Source organism: Bombus vosnesenskii, unplaced genomic scaffold (genome assembly GCF_011952255.1).
Source record: "Bombus vosnesenskii isolate JDL3184/JDL3185 unplaced genomic scaffold, Bvos_JDL3184-5_v1.1 scf7180000013305, whole genome shotgun sequence".
Taxonomy (NCBI): domain Eukaryota; kingdom Metazoa; phylum Arthropoda; class Insecta; order Hymenoptera; family Apidae; genus Bombus; species Bombus vosnesenskii.
In genome coordinates, this window is record NW_022882954.1 from 1,488,275 (window position 1) to 1,511,367 (window position 23,093).

The following is a 23,093-nucleotide window of genomic DNA, read 5'->3' on the forward strand; positions in this document are numbered from 1 at the left end:
AGATATATTAGTTTATCAACTTTCATCGATCGTTCGTTGATCAAAGTAACATCCTATTACCGCATGGATCGATCAAATGAGAGCCTACTATAACTCACATTGTACCTTCATTCGTCCTTCCACCTTAACGCTAGTACTACCACGCCAGTCAAATTGACTGGTTTTACAATTTCATTTCATGTTTGCAAATTCAATGTTATTCAATTTCAAATTCATGTTATACTTTTTTCCGCACTGATGTAATGACTTTTGCAACGATAATTAAAAGAATAATATAATGAATTGTATTTTGTTTTCTATGTATTCAAACTCGAAATAATTTTGTACCAATAGCAGTCAAAAATGACTGGTACTTGTCAAAGTGTGAAAGGATCCTGCAATCTGTTTATCGAACCCCAATTAACCAGTTTCCTCGTTTTCTACAACCTCCCGCACGTTTGCAAAATTTCTAGTGCGTATCATTCGATATGATGATATCAGCTATCAGGAAAATAGCCAGATGCTAACGCTAGAAATATCACAGCAGTCAAAATGGCAGGTTCTACGATATTATAAATTTATCAACCCCCGTTTAGGCATCCCAGATGGATTAAAAATACCAAAAATCTGCTACATAACATGGAATTGCTTCTGTGAGAAAGTAACAAATCAATAAATATAAAAATATTCTATTACTACGTATTTTTTAAAGACCAGTCATTTTCACTGGTTTTGGTAGAAACAGCTTCGTGCTAACTATCGATAGTTCTAGTGTTAAGATACAAAATTACACATCGGCGCTAATAACATTGCACACACCATTAAACGCTAGTAAAATCTCCCAAGAAATAGTCGAAGAACGTGATGTAACGACATTTCTTCGCAGAAAGTCGGTAAATAAAAGTTCGAACGTAATCTTAGCCCAGATCAGAAAGTCCCTGACTTATAACCTTATCTTGGAACGGTACTTGCATCATTTAAAGATTACTCGACCTCACGTGTCCTCCATTTCATAGACTCGGCTTCATATACCCGAAGAATTCTTATCTACTCGATGGCATCTCGTGCAGTCGTTTAATCGGACGGACAGCTGAATAAGTTGTGGTTGTTTAATGATACGCAGGTACTGTACCACATGTTCGAGGCGTACAACGAGATAGGACCAACGGAAATACTCTACACGGACGTACTGTCAGGATTTGCTTCGTTCTTCGTGGTGGCGATCGGCGGCACGATAATAGGAGTGATATGGGGTATCGCAACTGGATTCGTTACGAGGTTCACTCATCAGGTTCGCGTGATCGAGCCCATCTTCATATTCGTCATGGCTTACCTGGCCTACCTAAACGCTGAGATTTTTCACATGTCCAGCATTCTGGCGTAAGTTAACCCATCTACTTCTGCAAGCTCTTTGGCCAGTTGTCGCAATGCAAACAGGCAGAATATTTAAAGGCAACGCGTAAATTCGTTATACGTACGTATCGATCGAAGATTTGGCAAAATTGAAAACGAATTGTCATTTGTCTTTGACGTCTATCGAAGAAGCTTCTTAGTTGTTTCTGTGTACACTCGAACGTTTATCTTTTTCTATTAAGAAAACTATGGATGATTATTGTTGTCCAGGTTGCTATACTTTTTACGCGAATGAAATTATTAGCAGACTCGTAACAAATGAGCATAAAATTTTCCGAAAGGTCAGTTTACCATGAAAACAGAGAAGAACATATGCAAATTTCTCCACTGTGTTTCCCTTGTTTACATCGATAAACCCAAATAGGCCGCACGTGGCCACCGCGACCTAGAAATTTGCAGCACGAGCATAGCTCATTCCTCGACACGCTCTCGACCTGCGGTAAATTCCAAAAAGGACCTTCCAGTTCTCACGCGAATCGTTACCTCTACAAGGTGTCTCGTTACAAACTGCTAATACGATTCGACACGGAATGATTCTGCGTAGAAAGTTAAATCGAAAGTATGAAAAGAAATTTTTGAAAATCTGTCCAATACGCGCGTATAGGGTTTAATACGATGAAACTGTGTTTTCTTGAAAACAACGATTTAAACGAACGAATTTTATGTTTCGTACGTTTCGCTTGTCTTATTTCACACGCGTAGAATAAAGTAATCTCCCGTCGATTATCCTTCTTCTTGCCAGCTGAAAGCCAACCAGGTTCGCGTATACGTTTCCGACAAAATTTCCAAACGCAATTTTCCCAAAAGCCGTGCTCCGTATGAGAAAATGTTCTTGTATAGTCTCGGTTTATCTTTCACGTAGGATCACGCTGTACGTGGTTTTGTACGTTGTCAATTACAAAATACCCTGTATATCGAGCGAAGCGTGCACATTTTGCGTGATGTAGAAACGTAACGATTTCGACACGCCTTCCAGCAACCTCGCAGAAACTGTTCGTTAAACGACGAAGTGAAAATAGCACATTTTTCCCACCGTTGTATCATGCAAAATGCGGAACGTGTCGCGAAAGAAAGAAAAAAGATCGAACGAAAGCGCGGCGCGTTCTCGTGATCGTCGATTTGTTCGATAATTCTCTCAAGGCTGGTCTTTACGTTAAAAAACGAAAGGGTAAGAAGAAATGGTCGTCGTAAATAGTGGAAAGCTTTACGACAACGACGCGATTCTAGTTAAGTCTATTATTTACACGTTTCTCTAGCGAAATCGATGATCGATCTCGATATAAAGAATGCTCGCTGTACGATAACTGTTCAAATATGCTTAACCCGTAATCGCTCGGTTCTTGTTCCGCTTACCGTGATTTTTCTTCATACGATTAAACAGAGCCTCCTTTTGTGTTTGATTGACAAACAGACGGCTTTTGAATATACGACCGATGGTCGTGACACGATTACAAACCGACGGTTTGTTTATTTAAAAACGTTTAAGACGTGCGAATATTTGGACAGCGAAGCGAAATCGATGAGAATCGCTCGTTTAACTGCTTTTACGACTTTGTATTCTTTTCTTCTTTCTTTCAATTTTGCTCCGGGGAAAATATGATCAAGAATTCTTGACTAGAATTTTAATGATGCTACTAGTCCTTCAGACCGTTTTAGATCAATCGAGAATTGATCGGATGTAATCAATGTCGATTGTACGTATATTTATCATACCGCGAAAAGAACGAAACCTTCGCCTTCTAAATTACTTTCGACGTTTCGTTCCAACTAATTCATATTCGATAACCTATTATTATTCACGATTGGATTATATCTTTGTATTTTTGTAGCCAATAACCCATCGACCTTAATGTATTTCGATTGAACTCGATACGAAACAACGTATTCTGTACTCCAAAAAAAGAAAGAAACGGAGCAAACTAAACAATTCTCTATGGTGTTAATTCTACAGGGTGGTTGGTAACTGGTGGTACAAGCGGAAAGGGGGTGATTCTACGCGAAAAAAGAAGTCGAAAATATAGAATAAAAATTGTTCGTTCGACGCTTTGTTTTCGAGAAAATCGACTTTGAATTTAGGCTCGGTACGCGTGCACTTTATCGCGTCTCGTTATAACGGATCTCACTGTAGATCGTTGTCTCGGTGGATATTATCGCAGTTTAAGTTTGTTTTTGCCGTAACGGAAAACATAATGAAATAATATGAAGTAATCATAAAGTTTATTATTACAAAAATTGCTGAAAATGTTGCCCGTTCTGCCGAACCGCGCCGACAGATCAGAAACGTAAGATGACAACTGTAATAGAAGACTTGAAACTTGCAAATTCGAAAATCAAGCTCCTAAATTCCCTTAGCCCAATTTAGCGAACGATTCGCAGATCCAGTCTACGAGCCATCTAAATGTACGTAGACAGACGTAGGCACGAATTTGCAGGGGTTGTGGAGCGGTCACGTCCCTGTCGTAAATCGAATCGACGTCATTGGCCCGTAGCCCGTCGATTTCGTAAACCCCTCGGATCGTATACGTTCGAATTAATTTCGACGACGTTTGGGAAACTGGCCGAATGGCGATCGATACGCGGCTATCCTAACGTCTCTCGAACCACCCCTTTACGTGTCGTCCACCCTCGTCGATTAACCGTGACCTCTGTATGTCGTAGGATCACCTTCTGCGGCATCACAATGAAGAATTACGTGGAGGCGAATATCTCGCACAAATCGCACACAACCGTCAAATACACGATGAAGATGTTGTCAAGCAGCTCGGAAACCATCATATTTATGTTCCTCGGAGTCGCTACGGTGAACAACCGTCACGACTGGAACACGTGGTTCGTCGTCATGACCATCGTATTCTGCTCGGTTTATCGAATCGTTGGTGAGTAATGTCAAGGTCGATGCTGTACCCTATACGATGACCACACACAAGGGTAGAATATAAGTTGTAAGATACGCTCACGAACGTATTGCGACATATTTTTCACTTCTATCCGCCTCTGTTCGCCAAATATACCGATAGAATCTCGTTATTATTTATGGCGGTCTTTACGAAACTTAAAGGGGTATTCTGGTCTAGAGGCATAAATTTCGGGCGATTTTCGAAGCTCTGTACGAGCGAAACAACAAATATTTTTGCTATCCTTCTTTTTAGGAACTTTTTAGAAACGAAAGAAACTTTTCGCGCAATAATATATTTCAAGGTTTTTGCGGCTCACAGGGCAAAATACATCAAATTCACGTGGCAGTCAACGCGTTCTAGTACTTTAAAAGCCCGTAAAAGTTGGTTGGAGCAATTCGTTCCCGAGAAAGACGAAAGATCTTTCGAGAAAATATTCGTCGAGTTATTATACGTGGTAAAAAAATGAACTCTCCAGTCGAACCTTTCTTAGCTCTCGTTACGAATCTTCGTGTCGTGTATGTGCCTAACTCTCGCGACAGTAATCTGGTCACGTGACTCCAGCTATCGAGCTGCACGATTCGAATTTGACACAGACAGAAAGAGAAAGAGAGATAGAGAGAGTTGTTAATTCTATCAAGAGATAAAGGAGTCTTAAGCTAAACCGATCATGGCTTATCGAGTGTCACTTACTTAGAGAATGGTTACGCGGCCGTGCCAAGAATAAAGCGTTTCTCGTGTTTTGCTATTTGTCTTTTTACGGAATATCGATCCGGACCGAAGGGAAACTTGGCATGAAACTAAGCATTGTTTCTTGTTTTCTGGTGTAATTTGGATGGCAGAAGGAGCGAAGATTAGGGTGGAATATGTGCTTCGGACGGTGCCCTGTTTTAGGTGGATGATCGCTCATCTGGTGTATTAACCTCTTAAGAGATCACAAAGTTCAGGATCATAGTACAACGTCTCTTCTTATCGTATTATTTTATTATGCTTATAAAATGGTGTTAAAAATTACTTTTTGGAAAGAATTTTATTCTCGTATTTATCGTAGAGGAAATTAGACGCGCGAAGATGATACACGAGACGAATAACGTTAAGAAATAGTTGAAAAAGCTTGAGAAAAATAATCGACATCATTTTTGGTCATTAGATCAGACAGAAGATTCAAGAGCATTTTAAATGTACCAATATCTCGCGGAAGGTTAATAGATTAAAAAATGAAGCGAAAAGAGTAATTGGAAGATGGAAAAAGTTAAAAAATTAGGAAATATAAAATTGTATGTTACAACCCCTATGTATAATAATTTATCTCCGTTGCCCGCAATCTCGATTATCCAAATAGCCAATCCCGAAAATTGATATTGGCCATTAGACAAACGGAGAGAATAATCTTGAAGAAGCACGAATTTTTCTGATCTATCCCTTCCGTTAAGACGCGAAATATATCGAAAGACACTTAACGAGATTCGTCTAGCTCCTTCCACAACCGGCAGTTTACATCACGGATTACTGTCACGAGCTTACGGCTTCCTGTTCCATCGGCGGTTTATCGCCAAATCGTCAGCCAGCGGCGACACTTAAAAAATTCATCGCTGTCTCTATAGATATACCTTGGCAATATTCTGCTTTCCACCATCTACAGCCCGGTATTTCCTTTTCCCTCTTGACTCTTCTTTTTTTTATTTTGCGAAATAAAAGATGCGATTAACCGCAGCTTTTTATTCCCGGATAAAGTATGTAAGCTACTGCTCGTTCTTTAAAAAACGTTGCAATTAAATACAGATTTTCGTTGTCATATAAGAAATGGGAACTAACGTCTATTTCGATTAAAAATATATTCGATCACAGTGTATACGTCGACTAAAAAAGTGCGAACAACTAATTGTTGTAAATAGAAATTTTCTTTTCCCTTTTCCATTACGACTAATCACAGGCCTTCGTTGTCGGCTGGAAAATGGAAATTTGTATTTATCGCGAATATATTTCCCATTTACAGAAAGGGCTTGCAATTGCTCGTAGTTGCGACGTTACATACAAATTGGAAATTAATGATTTCTTTGCACCAAAATTTTTTTGATCGTCGAAAAAATTCCAATTAACTGCGTTTCTTCGTTGACGCGCGAGATACGAAGAGAAATTTTTTGGATGCAAATTTTTTCATTGACGTATGCAACGATACGAAGACAAAATTCTTTACGCACCAAAGACAATTATCGTAAATAGAAATTTTCTCTTTCCTACGGTTAAACATAGCTTTCTTCCGGTGTTACGTCAAAGTGTACAAGTTAATAATTATTGGAAACAGACGTAGAACTCACGACGTATAAATAGACACGTGATTAGCTTTTGAGTCAGATCTGTAGAGGATTATCAGCGACGAAATGGGCAAACGCATTGAGTCAGACTGAAATCGAATTTCAGGCGTGATCTTACTGACAGCCTTGGCTAATCAATTTCGACTGCACAAGCTGAACAAGGTGGAGAAGTTCGTGATGTCTTACGGTGGCTTACGAGGTGCTGTAGCGTTTGCTCTGGTCCTGCTGATCGACCCAAAGCACGTGTCCTTGCAGCCAATGTTCGTCACCACTACGATAGCAGTCATCTACTTCACGGTGTTCATACAGGTAAGACAACGATAACACGATCAATCAAGTAACCTCGCAGTACGATAACGAATAGACCGAGGGAAATCAAATATTACGGTTTATGCCTCGGGAACCAATTCGTATCTCGACTGCCATAATATTAGAGACTATGGTTAATCTGGCCTGTTAGGAAAATAAAAGGGAATAATTCATTTTTACAGATTATAAACTACTTTGGAATAAAATATAGAGTATACGAATAGCTTAATATGGATTCATAGAAGGAATTTTATCGGCAGAATCGAGATCGATTAATCATTTTTTTTAGTAAAAAAATATTACAACGAAATTTATATCGATACTTTTTTCAAATTTTCGATAAAGGAAACGTAATTAGTTTAAAAGTCTCTTTTATTATTCCAGCTATCCGTTTTTAATTAAAACGCGTATTTAGTAAAAATTCGTCCCACGTCTATAGCTTTGAAACAAAGTTACCATTCGATACAAATAATATAGAAATATCTGGAATTAAATACTTAATATCTGCTCGTGTCAGACCGCGAACAAAATATCTTTAATAGAAAGAACGATCGATCCAACATTCACGAGGAAGATAAATCGCGATCGTTATCGTATTTGCTTTTATTACTACAGATATCAACGTTATTAACAATAAGCTAGCAATACGACCAAGTATTACTGGTAATACTGATATTTCCATACTCTTCGGGTTTCCCTCTGACCGTCAATGATTACAATATTAAAATCCCGCAACCGCTTTGTAACGTTAAATATCACGAAATCTCTTAATTCGGAGGTAGTCTTTACAATTAACTATACTACGCGTGACGAAATGACGCTGTTAACGTCATTCTAAGCCCTTAGATATTGTCAGAGTTGGGAAATTAAATAGAAAGGATGGAAGCAAGCGAGCCTTCGAGTTCGAGTCAGAGCGTTTTCTTGTGTTTCGAGTGGTGGAATAACTCGGCGAACTTTTCACGGATATTTGCCTTAAAAGAAGACATTTAAGCAAATAGTTGAGATTTGTGCATTACGTTCTTTTCATCTCCGTTGCGAGCATTGTTACGCGCAGTTTCCATCGAGTACTATGGCCTCGGTTATGCTTGCTTTTACGTTTGCCATTATAACTTCATGCTGCCTCTCCTTTTTGCGTCTTTCGTTTGGATTGTCCCAATACATCCCAGAATTGTTTCGTAGACAACAGTTGTTTGAACCAATGAGGTTCAACGTTACTTTCCCGCGCGGTCTCGTATCATTTGCGTAAAACTTTAAATTAAACTTCACCGTAATCTAACGCACGGTACGCTCGAATGTGTTTTCGTTATGTTACGTTTTAATACGAAGTTATTCCGTGGAGTTATTTAACTCGGCAGGATATTCGAGTCACGTTGAATTCGACTAAAAAATAGTTCGCCTCGTAAAATTTCAGCTACGAAGAATTTACAAGCGATTTATATTTGAAAACAGACTTAATCGTTAATGACATAATAAACAGTGAAATATACCCCGTACGTTGGCAGCTCGACAGCCATAATTTTCTACGAGATATAATTTCTGCTTGTCTGGAGAAGAGAAATCTGCTTAACTAATCTTAATATTCTCACTTGTAATTATCGTAATCCAGTAGCTTGTGTACATTACTTTGTTATTTTATTAATTCTTATACGATAAAGGCTCCTCTCTCATTCAAATTTTCTCGTTCTTTCGTTAATATATTAAAAGCTAGTAGTATTTTATAATATCGCGAACTTTGTTATTCCTGTGCAAAGTTCAAGATTGATTTTTAAGATGTTTTTAAGCTTGGGTGACACAAATAACCCACTCTACCTGTGCCATACGAAGAGATAACAATAAAGAAAGGTTGCTCGATTCAGGACAGAACGACGCGATAGTAGGAACACCCCCTACCTCTAAATCAACATTTCACCCCGAGAGCCCGTTGTTCGTGAGAAGTAAACTTTGAGAAATGTTGATTCAGACTCGAGAACCATTCATTGGCTCGGCTGGGCCGAAGCCATTCTTACGAATTTTCTCGATTCCCTTTGATTCTAATATACCGGGTACATCGATAGGTGGACCAAAGTTTCTCGGAAATGAATGATTTTTCGAAACTCTGGAAGGTTCCGGCATTAATAATTATTGGAGCACGCAGGTTAAAAGGTTCCAAGGAAGAAGAAACTTAAATGGCTTTTACCTCTAAGTATTTAAGATGACAGCTTTTAAGGTCTCTTCTCGTTTGTAAAATTAAAAAGCGGTTTAGATAAAAAAAGAAAAAAAAAATGTTCAGGAAATAAAGTTACGTAAGACGAAATGAAATTTCTTCGTCTTTCAGCATTAATCGTACTAATTTTTAAAATTAGTGCTATCTAAAATATTCATAGATATTCGACCAGAGAAAGAACTCATATATAAATTATTCCAAGACATTTATTAAAAATAGAAGAAGATTATACGAAGGAAAGAACACAATTTCCTTTATTTCACTAAACCAAGATATATGGAAAGAATGAAAGGAAATATACAAACGTAGCTGAAACATTTATATTCGATTTGATCGTTGCTCGTGGAAACTACCTAAATAACGTTCCGTAAAAGGCTAGCAGCGATGCGACGTATGGGAATTCATACGCCGGAACCTGTTATCACAGTTTGTACTACTAAGTATACGCGTTAACCGGGAAATACGCGAACATTCGCTACTTGTCTCGGTCATTTTGTCATTACAGACAACTACTATCGAACCGTCGAGTTTTGCTCGACTCGCGCGACTTTACGACGATCACCGCACACCGTCTAGTGAACGCAAACATACTGCGTTATAATATTTCCGATCGTAATATCGGTGTATGCGTGAACATACCACGTGGAGGAAATTCCTTTTTTTTCTTTTATACTGCATGTGTGCACGCATGTATACATAGGATACATCGAAAATCATGGTACGAGCCGAAGGGAGGAGATCGCTCGAAGCTTGGAAATTTGTCAAAATTAAAATTATGGTCTCTTCCTGTACTTCTTATCTTATAAACTTTCTTCTGTCTGTGTAAATGACGAATCTTCGATCTTCTCGAGAACGAAGCTGTAAACGAAACAATTACATTCTGTATTTTATTATTTATCTTGGCATTTAGTATAACATATGTTTTTCAGAAATATCGCATGATAAACCTAATGGCAAAATTTTAGACGTAACTGATCATTATAATATCGATATTAATATAAAATAATTGAGCGTTATAATATTTCCGGTCGTAATATCGGTATATGCGTGAACATACCACGTGGAGGAAATTCCTTTTTTTTCTTTTATACTGCATGTGTGCACGCATGTATACATAGGATACATCGAAAATCATGGTACGAGCCGAAGGGAGGAGATCGCTCGAAGCTTGGAAATTTGTCAAAATTAAAATTATGGTCTCTTCCTGTACTTCTTATCTTATAAACTTTCTTCTGTCTGTGTAAATGACGAATCTTCGATCTTCTCGAGAACGAAGCTGTAAACGAAACAATTACATTCTGTATTTTATTATTTATCTTGGCATTTAGTATAACATATGTTTTTCAGAAATATCGCATGATAAACCTAATGACAAAATTTTAGACGTAACCGATCATTAGACAAATACTTTCTACGCCTACTGTAAGCGAGACGTTCTTTCGTCCGCCATTGTATGTGCAAGAAATTCGACGATGTCTTCTCCAGCGTTGCCTTAGAAATTTTACAATGTCTCCGGCATTTCTCGTGTAAGTTATCGCGCTATGCAAAAGGATCGTGCCGGATATCGCGGAGCGTGCCGTCGATATCGAATTTCCGATCGACTGCACGACAAAGTCGATGGTGTTTCTAGACTTAATGGAGGCCCAGAGCGGTAGTTCCGCGGAGGTCGCAAACAGGACGCGCCTTCAGGATGAAAGGAGCATGTTTTTCTATCTAGTCGTTTTTTGCTCGAGGCGCTTTAACCGTTGCAGTTTAATTACATCGCTATTCTATTTGGCCACGCTTCTTTTAAACTCGATTTAATTCATCAGCGAAGAAATTCGACCAAATTAAAGCGAATAACTATGTACGAAGTGTTAATAAATTGCATTGGATTTTTCCACCCAGTCTCGCGATATTTTTGTCCCAAAACACGCGCAAAGATACGATCTCTATATTACAATTATTCGTATCGAGTTATCTCTTCGTTTAAATTAATTTACTCAAATACGAATATTTCCCAAAATTTCTTTTATTTTTTAATATGTACTGTGTTTCTTCCCATTAAAGAAATTTACGTAAAAATCAGAATAAATAATGTATTTAATAAAGAAATGGTATTTATGGCAGGTAAATATGGACACCTCGATCGATTGTCGACTCTTCTCCATCGACCAATACGGTCAATTCCCTTCTTCGTCGATTATTCCATTTAATGTCCAATGTCTGACAAATAGAAACATTTATCTAAATACATCATCTACTTCTTTCGCAGAAGTTTCTAATAAATAGCCTAATCTTGAAAAATTTTCCAAACTTTTCCAACAACAACTTTGTATAGAATAAAATTAACGATGGAATATCGAATGAAATTAATTTCCCTGAATTACAAGTCTCTCGTTAATCTTCAATATCTTCCCTCTGATAATCTTCCTGCACCTTTCACCTTTTAAACTTTTTAAACCTTCTTCCCCGTGATCCACCGGAGTAAAGAACCGCCTGTCAATTCGTACCGACCTATAATGCGTTCGAATATAATACGCGCAATCACTATGCTTTAGTAGCGCAGATTTATAATAGAGCCAGGCAATCGATGAGTATCGACATAGAGAAAGGTCATAGTCGATCGCGTATTTATAACGCAGCTAACAAAAAGGCACGCTGCACGCGTTTAAATTCTATATACAAGGTGTATGAAAAATTGTGATACGAGGGTGGTTGCTCGTATAGAATTAAGTGAAAGATCTAGACAAAAGTTTCGTCATACGGAGCTTCATTTCCGAGAAAATCGAATTTGCAAGTTTTTCGAATACGCGTGAACTTGATTTAACTGCCAAGATTCTAAGGACAATTCGCATAAACGATCGACGGAAGAGTATTCCATAGACAATGGCGGATAAAAGAAAGTTCACTCATTTAAAAAAAAAAAGTAAATTTGCTACAAGAAAGTATTAGTATGGTGATCGATTACGATTAGAAAGTTTATTGACATTTGTAAAAGGTACATATGTTATTTCAGGAATATTTGCTCGATAATTCGTGTCACTATACGTCTCTGCATGCACTTTAACGCGACGTAGAATATGCAAGAAAGAGAGATGCACTCAAATATATGCGAGAAGTCTTCAGGGACTTTGAAAGCTTCTGAAAGAAACGACCCTTGGGTAATAATAATCTTTGCAGCGTGTTTTCCTTTGATATCTTGATTGTATCGTCGTAACATAATGATAATATTTAGGTGATTATTTTTACATGGAACGCCCTAAATATATTATATTTATTCGTTGCTTTCGTTAAACGTTATTCCATTTTGTAATTCAGTGACGTTTACGCGTTGAACTTCCTTTCGTTCGCCACTGTAAATCAATGGAAAGTAACGTCAACTGTTAACTGTGGAAGCACGAATACTACCATGCACGATGTATCAATATTGATAATATGCAAATGTCGGAATCTAAATATTAAATAGACGAATTGAACGATTAATTTAAAGTTAGACTCGCAACTATTCATTTCCTTGCTAATTATGTGAATAGATTCGTAGATATAAAAGCTTGTTATATTATAATAAATCATGATTCCTAATTTTATCTTCCTTTAAATAGAAATAACGCGTCGCGAGCGGATAACTATAATACATTGGGAATACTAAAAAGATATAGCGAGGGTTATTTCGACTCCACCCTGCCAGTTAAACGACGACCCTTTAACCCTTTGCACTCGGAATTTTATTTCCATTTCGTTACCAGCAGCTCCCAACGCTCTTAAGTGTTTCATTTGAAATTTACTTTAACTAAAAACTAAGACAATTTAAATAAATAAAGGAAGAAAGAAATTCGCTTAAATACCAGTTTTATTCACGCCATCGTTGTATTTTCTAATTTTTAAGTGTACGATGTTTCTCGAAACAATTTCCAGGACGCGATCCTGCTTTTCTTTCGCGCGTTTAGCAAGAAAGGTGGGCCTGAAAGAACGTCGAGTGGGACTCGACAAAGGAGCTGCTGAGATAAAAACTGACGTCGAGTCACATAGCAGTGCCAGGGGTTAATCAGCCATCGGTGTAATATCGCATCTGGCGGTGTATTCGAATTCTCTGAAAACGTGTCTAAAGTAATACGCATAATTGCGCGATAAAATATTTGGCGATTTAAATTTGTGATTGCAACCACAAGAAGATATCACAGAAATAGGTACAATTGGGCGCAATACAAAAATCACCGTTCTTCTTCTATTTCTACATTTGAATCTTCAATTTAACATTACTGTTCTCTTTCTGCATTTAAATTTCGTCGTTTAGAGCCGCACATTTAAATCTAATATTCTTCCGCGATATCCCTAAATTTAAATCTTCTTTCTGATGTTCTTTTTCTGTTTCTACGTGTAGATCGTCTACCCGATACACGTATACACTTACAATCAGTTACAGAAGTATCCAGTCACCTGAATATTTTATATTCGGCGCTTAAAATATCATTTTTCGAGCTACTCTATCTTCGACCTATAGAACTCCATCGCGTTACAATAACGTAATGAATATTCGCGAAAAATGGTATGTTACCTTCAAACTTCCTCTTTATCATTTTATAATTCTACGTAAAGTATACCAATCGCTCAACCTTCGAATCGATATCTCGCTGACAAACAGTATCGGTCTAAATTCTAGCTCGACCTAATCTAATCTGCATTTGCCAACCGACAATTTAATATCGCTCTTTGTCCATCGAACACATTCGTTTACAATGAGTCTATTAGAGAAAGATCCACTATGAGAAATTCTATTTCCAGGGAATCACGATCAAGCCGCTCGTAAAAATCCTGAACGTGAAACGGGCAGAGAAGAAGAAACCTACCATGAACGAGAGGATCCACGAACGGGTAAGTTGTTCGTTGTCTTCTACTATTTGTATTTGCCTGGAAAAAAAGAAACGTCCGAGACCGGTGATCAGCCATAACGAGCGAAGTGCCACGCTTTGCGATCGATGGCTTAATAAAAAAGTAGCGAGAGAGTACGTTGCGTCGGGGAAAAAGAGTGGCGAACGAAGAGCGGCGCGTTGTATAAATTATAGAGGACGCGTGGTTATACGCCCTTATCGTTCGTGCAAATATTAAAAAAGAGCAGCGAGCCACGATACACGGGAAAATCAATAATCGTTCGTTGGCCGATGTGTACGAGAAGACTGCACTGATTTTCACCGGTAGCCATATTTTCGTAAACGAACGCTGCTGCAGGAAAAGAGCAATTTCCTACGCTTCGTTTTACCTTTGCCACGCGTAGTATTCGTAATAAATTTTTACGCGTATACCGTGCGCGTTAATGCGAAGTATTTTGAAATTTCATTGGCGCTGTAATGATCGTACGTATTGGCAAAATTTCAAGCTAGTCCGATAGTATACAGGATTTTTCGTTCATCTTGTCCGCTATCGCTGCGAAAACGATCCTGTCCACAGGTGACCATAAATGATATTCCTATTCCAAACGAAGGTTCAGTCAGATATCTGGGCACGATAGTGGACAGAGGAATGACATGGAAACGACACATCGTAGATAAATCCAAACAACCTGAATCAAAATTTAAAAAATTCTACTGGCTCACTGGCAGACGTTCCAACTTGAGCGTGCAGAGTAAAATAATGCTATATAAGGCAATATTAAAACCTGTTTGAACCTATGGGATCCAACTATGGGGAACAGCGAGTAATTCCAACAGAGAAATTCTTCGACGATTTCGATCGAAAACTCGAAGATCCTTGATAGATGCACCTTGGTATGTTACCAACGAAACGATACATCGCGACCTTGAGATATATCCAAATTCAGTAACAGATATAACGTAAGAGTTAACAACCACCAAAACTCATCGGTAACTCGATTACTTGACACGACGGATCAGATCCGTGGGCTAAAAAGACATTATCCTCTAGATTTAAACATTAGATTCAGCTAGAATCAAACATACGAAATAATTCACTTATAATTCTCAATGAGAATTGATCGTAAAATTCTTCCCAAAAAAAAAAAAAAAAAAAATCTTGTTCGCTATGTCAGGAAGATGTACGAGGAAAAAGTTCTTTGGTTCAGAACGGCGAATATCGTGATTAATGATTTTTTTCCCGTCCAAGGTCGTTCTTTTCGACTTTAACCGAATACGGAAACTAAGAAATATCGTAGATAATTACTCGTTTAATAATTCTTCTTATCTGTGAAAAATGCACGCTCGTACCAATTGTGTTGTAACTAAATGTTACACATTTTCAGAATCGTTTAAAATTTTGCCAATATAACGACGATAGTTGGATGTTGTTACGGTGCTGATGAACTTTCAGAATGTTTCGTATAACAGAAAATGTCGACAAATGTGGGAATGTTTTCGTAAACCGGTGTTGAAATATCTTGCTGGATAAGGGAAAATAACAAACGCGTGATAAATCCGGCGGAGTAAAGGAAAATGGCATCTCCGTTTTACAGATAATGGACCACGTGATGGCTGGGGTTGAGGACATTTTGGGCAAGCACGGCAATTACCATGTTCGAGACAAGTATGCATAATTTCTGAATATATTACGTTGTATAACGAATATCGTTACAGGCTAAAGAATAACACGAAATTACGCTTTTTATTGCCGTAATTCAAAGTAAGCACCGGCTCGATTGATTTCAATTTCAAAGTAAAATCTGGCCTTCTTTTTCCGTGTTTTGAAACGATTTAACCGAATCGACGCTCGTAAAGTCGAACATCTTTGTAAACTGTTTTCAAAATATCGTTAAGTCGCCGAATGAAACGATAGACCGTAGTCTTTTACAAACATACGAGTTACGAATGAAAATAACCGTGGAATGTTTTTTTCGTCATAAAGTAACCGTAATATAAGATGTTGTTGAAAAAGTGACATTTATCATGCAACAAACTAGCGTTTAACGTTCGTTAACATCGAAGATAACATTTTCTCTGGCGTTTGCGTTCTTTCGGCCATTGATTCTTCTCATACGTTGAAAAACACGAGCAAAGTTTATTGACTTTTCTCTCCCCTAGTAGGATGACTCACGAGTCGTTGAAGATGGTGATGCGGGATGCAGATGATCCTGATCACCAGAGTACATTCACCATCATAAATTATTTACTACGGTTTCACGATGGACAAGAAGTTTCCTAATCTTTTTCGGAAACGTGAAAAGAATTTCTTAAATATTTACTTCCTAAATATTTAGAATAATTTCAAAATGACGTTCCGATAATCGAGATTCTACATAATTACTGTGACATATTCATTTTAAATTCCACGTAGAAGAGAAACGACGCTATTTTGAGAAATATCGTAAAAATCAAACTCCAACATATCTATATTAATGACGTACTTTGAGAATGATTTTTTTAAATTTATTAATTCTTTGATCTCGTAATCTGACATTTCATCTTTAAATATTCGTTCCTCGTTTCGTCATCTTGTTTCTTTCTTTTGTTTCACAGATTCAAGCGGTTCGATAATAAATTCGTTCGTCCGTACCTAGTGAGGGATCACTGTGGCGCGGAACCGAAAATATTGGAAACGTACTCGAAGCTCGCGATGAAAGACGCTTTGGATTACATTAGAAGGAACGCGTCCACCATCGGCAATATCAGCGGAACTGAAAGCATGTCCGCGATATTCCGCAACTATAGCAACACAGGACAGTTCAATGGAAGGTAGGGCTCCGTTCTTTTCTTCCCTCCACTCTTCGTTTCTCTTTCCATTCTTCCCAATCGTTGGCACACTGAGTTATCTTCGTTCGTACCTGACCTGTTTACTTGCACAATAAGGAGCACGATGAATGCTTCTTTGATCGTAACAGATGTGTACGCCATCCCTTTGTCTCCCTGGTGAAAATGTATTAATTATCGAGGAAAGTTTTCCCGGTGAAACAGAAGAAATCGTTGCGAACGAAATTTCTTTGAGCTTCATCCACCTCGCAGTCCAACGCTTTGTTTCCGTTAGTTCGGTGTCACAAAAAATTGACAATGGAGTTAAAATATTCCTTTTTACCTTTAACATTTTTTTATGAATCAAGACACGCGAAAATTTGGTTCGGTGATTTTCTTACTTGTCAACCTGGAAACCAGTTAAACAAGTAATTTCTATTACCGTAAAAATCCTATTCGTCGTATTAAAATACGGAGAAGTATCAAATATAGAGACGTACATTCTGGTTGATCATAAAAATATCGCTTACGTATCGACTGTTTCGTTTAAATTATGATCAATCGGTCGTGCAAGCTTCGTACCTTTACAATGTAGTGCCTTTGAATGTCTTGTAAAACATAGATGAAAGTTTCTTTTCTTTCTTGCATTACGTACATTGTCTCATACCTTTCGTTTTAATCTCTTCGGTAGAAGCTTTATACGCTTTCATACTTTTATCGTCGACAACACTGTTAACGAAAAAGAAACAGGAGAAGCAATTTCTATTATTGTAAAAGTCCCGTCACATCGGTGAGATGGAAAGGACACGACGCGAAGTAATTTTCCATCCGGTGCAATGTCCTGTTATATGCTGCAGCGTTACAAAACGCCGTAGGGTGTCGATGACTGCCTGCATGACTCACCCCGTATACACCCTGGCCAAGGAACATAACCGAAGATAAGTCTGCATTGTATCTCGATTGAACGGTGGACCCTCCTCGAAACACAGTATCGATCTTGAAGTGGCAGCCCGTCATAAAAATGTAGTCTCATTCTTTCTCCTTCCAGTCCGAGTTGCAGCCAGCTTGAAGCGGGCTGGAATATTGATCTCCAAGAACTGGAGTACAACCCTTCCAAGAAGGACTTGACGGACGCCAGGATCCACCACCTATTGGCCGAAGAACTTTGCAAGCCATACAAGAGGGTAAGAAACACACTTTTTGCTGAGTATTCAAATTTTTATGTGTGTGTGTATATATATATATATATATATATATATGGTACATATCGTGTATGCACGTCCCTGAAAACCTTGCTGACGAGGACTGATTTTTTTTCTTCGAAGGATAATCGTATCGCTGCTTGGAACTTCAGCTGTCGATTTTATCCTTTAGTTATATTACGTAATGGTATTATGCGAGACTTAAAAGACAAGTGGTACGAGTGGCGAGATCCTGCAATTTGAGAAAATTGCAGCTTCGAAAGTTTCAGATTCCGGAAGACTTAGTCTTCGTCGATTGCGAAGCTTTTCGAGAAAGCCGAGCATAAGACAGAATGAATAGAATAAATTGTATTGGAAATTTCTATTGTTATTTTTCAACGTTAGCCACGTCAGAATTTAGATAGTCTGAGTTTCATTTCGTTCTTCTCGCGTTTAGAAATAAAAAATTTCATAGTTGTTTATAATTTTCGTGAAACGGAATATTAATACTTGAGATCAACTTATTGAAATTTCATATACAGGGTGATTGGTAACTGGTGGTACAAGCGGAAAGGGGGTGATTCTACGCGAAAAAAGAAGTCGAAAATATAGAATAAAAATGTTTCGTTCGAGGCTTTGTTTTCGAGAAAATCGACTTTGAATTTTCGCTCGGTACGCGCGCACTTTATCGCGTCTCGTTACAACGGATCTCACTGTAGATCGTTGTCTCGATTGACATTATTTTTTAAATTTAAAAAATTTTTTAATTTTTAAATTTTAAATTTTTAAATTTTTAAATTTTAAATTTCAAATTTTTAAATTTTTAAATTTTAAATTTTAAATTTTTAAATTTTTAAATTTTTATTCTATATTTTCGACTCCTTTTTCTTCAGAATCACCCCCTTTCCGCTTGTACCACCAGTTACCAACCACCCTGTATTAATTTATATTTTGTACTCTATCTCTCTCTCTCTCTCTCTTGATGAAATGAAAATCGACATCGACAGCTAAAATTCTACCGATAACGCTTAATTTCATTTGCAATACGTAAAAGTCGTTTAAGTTGCTCGCACGCGTGGCGATCGAAAGAAGAACAAGAAATACTCTAAGAGACTTTCGAACCGCCTTGAACGATCGAATCTTCTTGATGCTTCTTTGCCACGACGATTAGTCGAATTGTGTCGCATGTACGTATTCGTGGATATATATGTATATGTTAGAAAAATCCTGTACAAACGAAAAGAACGAAGGCGAATGAGCAAAAACGTTTCTCTACAGCATGGAACGAAACTGTTGCAGCATCGGCGTCTAAGCTACAGCCGACACGCGGTGAACGATCGCGATCTCTCGACCCAAGTCAATTACAAAATGCACATGAACATACGTCGGATGATGGGAGAGCACAAGCATCGTCACAAGCGCAGTAAAAAATTGCTCAAAGTAAGAATGTTCTCGCGTTGACGCGTGTTCTTCGAGTTTATACGAGTTTCCATTATATGTCCTGTTCGATTTGCAATTAAAATGTCGTTCCTTCTCTCAACCGAACCGTAGGACGGTAAGCAGAATCACGTGAGTTTTCCGGAGTTCCAGCAAAATGGCTCGACGAAGTTGTTCACACAAGGTAAAATTGGCGAAAGAGATATCGACGCGTTTTTTCCCCGGAAAAAAAAGGATCTCGTTTGAATACGTGAATTTTCATTGAACGTAGATTACATCAATGGCGTCCTGTACGAATTGGAGAACGGAGACACGTCAAAGCCTTCGAGCAAAGAGGACTGGGACTCGGCGATTACTTTCACAGCTCGTACTTCCGGTAAGAACAGCCTTTCTCTCCTTCTTTTTTTTCTATCTTTTTCGTTCATTTCAGCGAAGCTTTTGGCTACGTCGCGTCGTCGATAGAAGACGGCGCGCAAAGTTCTCGAATTATCCTCTCATCCTCGCGCCGATTCTTTTGACAAATTAGTTTCGCGCAAGATAATTCAACGAGACTTCTTGCCGAAGCGTGTCTTTTGAATATAAAACAGCAGAAGAAAAGGTGTAGCAGCTAATTCCTGTCCCGATTCGTAGTTATAATTTTCTCGTCGCTCGATTTCCGTAGACTCGTTGAACGTGAATGTGGACAACCACCACGGCGCCACCACCACTACCTCGATGGACACCATAAATACCGACGATCCCGATATGAAATTAGGACGAGACGGTGAGTTCTTGCTCGTTGTTGATGGTATCGCCAGAGATCGTTCGTCTTTCAATGGAAATCCCATTCCTTGTGCAAGTGTCGAGTACTTTGCACGATTTAACCGTCTTCGAAATTCCTTTCGACAGCGTAAGAAGAATTGTCGGATACTCCGATAGCGCAAAAGATTAAGATGGTTCGGCTGCCAAAATTTCTGCCAAATCTCGTAAAGTTTCTTTAAACTACGAAACATTTCGTTCCTATTTTGAAACATCTCTTACGAATTCGCGAATCTTTTAGTATCAAAGGAAATTCTAATTTCGTAGAATATCAACCTTTGAAGCGTAAAATATCTTATTCGATATTTCGTTGTCTCTTTAGAATTATCCTTCTTCAACACGTTGACTGCCACGACACCCGAATACGGGTGTCAGAAAAGTTTCTGCTCAGGCCGCGTAACCCATATTCGGGTGCCGCTTATTTGATTTATAATAATAAATTGTTAATTAATAACTAATCGTAATAATAATTGAATTGTTATAAAACAAAAATACGAAAATGGTTTATTAAAAAAATTATTTAGAATGTAAAACTTTAAAGCATTCTATACTTAGCTGAGGTTGGTCGGGACAATTTGAACAATAAGTTGTTTTCTTCAAATTCTTTCGTGCCTTTGTTCGGTCCATTCGACGTCTTTTATTCGCATAACACAGTTTGCATGCGCGTCTAAAGCTTCTTTCGGAATTATTTTTCCGAACGGCGATTTTTTGTATTTTCGGACAACCCTAATAATTTCGCAACTAATAATGGTCTAAATATTCTAATATTTATATTCCTTCTCGTTGCAATTTTGTAAACCGTGAAAGCGTTTACAACAGAAATTCCCAGAAAGAATGGAATGCCAAGTTTTCCGTATCATTTGATTCCTTTTCTAATTGTGGCGGCACAAGAAACCATTTGGTCGGAATAATCTATACCACACTTTCCTCCGTTATATTCAACAACAGCCAGTGGTTTTAATGTTGCGAACGAATGGAACGAAAGATCGTTCTCGAGACCACCGCTTGAGCGATTCGCATTACTAAAATATCGACATCAGGGAGCATCTAGCAGAGAACGCTTGGTACTGCTGTGCGCGTGGCCTGACGGAGATTTCTTTGAAAACACGCGTGGCAGTCAACGTGTTAAAGGATTTTGGAATTTTTTCTTAAAGTATAGAGAGGATTCGGAAATACAAATAGTTTACTTTATTTCACACACAACAGCTATACATATACAGGGTGGTTGGTAACTGGTGGTGGTACAAGTGGAAATCTACAGTGAGATCCCTTATAACGTACCGCACGCGTACCGAATAGAATAAAAATTTAAAAATTTAAAAATTTAAACATTTAAAAAGTAACGTCAATCGAGACAACGATCTACAGTGAGATCCGTTGTAACGAGACGCGATAAAGTGCGTGCGTACCGATTTTCTCGAGAACAAAGCCTCGAACGAAACATTTTTATTCCATATTTTCGACTTCTTTTTTCGCGTAGAATCACCCCTTTCCCGCTTGTACCACCAGTTACCAACCACCCTGTATATCACACTCTGAAGACCTCGATAACCTTCTTGCACGCACGCTTGTTGTCAACCGACACTTCTAGATCCTTCTAACAGCCTCCAATAGTCTTTTGTCTCGACTGAGACCTGGACACTCTCTGACACTTCATGCACATTCACATGTACAGTGTAAATGTATCATCTACCTAACATTCTTGCTAAATCCTTTGATAATAAAAAGGCTAATCATTTTGTTATGGAAGTGATACATTTACACTGTACATGAGAGTGTGTGTGTAAGGGTCAGAGGGCGTCCAGGTCTTAGTCGAGACAAAGGACTATTGGAGGCTGTTAGAAGGATCTAGAAGTGTCGGTTGACAACAAGCGTGCGTGCAAGACGTTCTTCAGAGTGTAATATAGATGTATAGCTGGTGTGTGTGAAATATAGTCAATTATTTGTATTTCCAAATTCTCGATTTTCCTTAACACATTTTTCTCTTAGAATCTTCGTTATACCTGACAGGGTTGTTTGAAAGTCTCAAGTTTTTCCCGTGATTTGTATTAGTAATATGGAAGTAGCAATAATATTGTTATTTCTCGAATTGTAGAAACCTACAGGGTAACGACACCAACAGCCACGGAGACCATGTTGCCATGGAAGCGAGAAGACGATTACGATTCCGGACACCCGATTAAACAGAATGAATTCCCCGCTTGGTGTTCAAACAAGGAGTACCTGGCTTACAGTTCCCCATCAGCCACATTCTTAGGTACGATCGATTAAATAATCCACTCGATACTACGAATACATCATTTCGCCACGCGTATTACATACAAATTTCTGATAATACTCGGTCGTAGTTTCGTTACATCATGCACTCTGTTTTTTTTTCACTAAATCAACAAAGTGTTAAAGAAAGGTGATTCATAAAATGAACGAAATAAAAGATGTTCAAAAATTGCTCAAAAATTTACTCGTACCGGATTATTGAACGTTTATTAAATGTATTAACTATTTAGAGAATCAAATAGAGTTAGTCGTGACGAAAGAATTATCGAATCATCCTTTTTTAACAGTCTTTAAAAATAATACCCAAATTATACTCTCCGACACCTACTAGAAACCTTAACATACAGCTACTTTTCTATGGGGCTCGGGTAACCCCTCTCACGTTAGAGAGACAAATCTACTCTACGTATTTCCATTAAATTATTCATGATATATTTTGAAACTTTTACGCGTTGTTTCAGGTATTCCTTAACACGTCCATTTTTCCATCCAAGGTTGATTGGATATTGGTACTGGTACTGGTATTCGATACTGGTATAAGTAGCCATCATACAAAATTACTTTCATTCTAAATGAATAAAACAAAATTAAAGTTTATTATATTATTCCTTTAGCTATCCCTGCAAAAGTCA

General features: G+C 38.1%; 1 protein-coding gene across 5 annotated transcripts in view; it reads left to right on the forward strand.

Moving 5' to 3' along the window:
* LOC117234516 (probable Na(+)/H(+) antiporter nhx-9) overlaps nucleotides 1–23,093 on the forward strand; it is a 41,911-nt gene that overhangs the window by 9,412 nt on the left and 9,406 nt on the right. For 4 of the 5 annotated variants that reach the window (XM_033495830.1, XM_033495826.1, XM_033495829.1 and 1 more), the window contains 12 exons: nucleotides 1,103–1,359; nucleotides 4,051–4,268; nucleotides 6,708–6,910; nucleotides 13,878–13,967; nucleotides 15,559–15,629; nucleotides 16,559–16,774; nucleotides 17,817–17,952; nucleotides 19,228–19,389; nucleotides 19,501–19,570; nucleotides 19,658–19,762; nucleotides 20,048–20,149; nucleotides 22,280–22,441. In XM_033495830.1, coding sequence (XP_033351721.1) covers nucleotides 1,103–1,359; nucleotides 4,051–4,268; nucleotides 6,708–6,910; nucleotides 13,878–13,967; nucleotides 15,559–15,629; nucleotides 16,559–16,774; nucleotides 17,817–17,952; nucleotides 19,228–19,389; nucleotides 19,501–19,570; nucleotides 19,658–19,762; nucleotides 20,048–20,149; nucleotides 22,280–22,441 — 1,792 coding nt within the window. The remainder of the gene's footprint in view (nucleotides 1–1,102; nucleotides 1,360–4,050; nucleotides 4,269–6,707; nucleotides 6,911–13,877; nucleotides 13,968–15,558; nucleotides 15,630–16,558; nucleotides 16,775–17,816; nucleotides 17,953–19,227; nucleotides 19,390–19,500; nucleotides 19,571–19,657; nucleotides 19,763–20,047; nucleotides 20,150–22,279; nucleotides 22,442–23,093) is intronic. The other variant, XM_033495827.1, reaches the window with a different exon arrangement.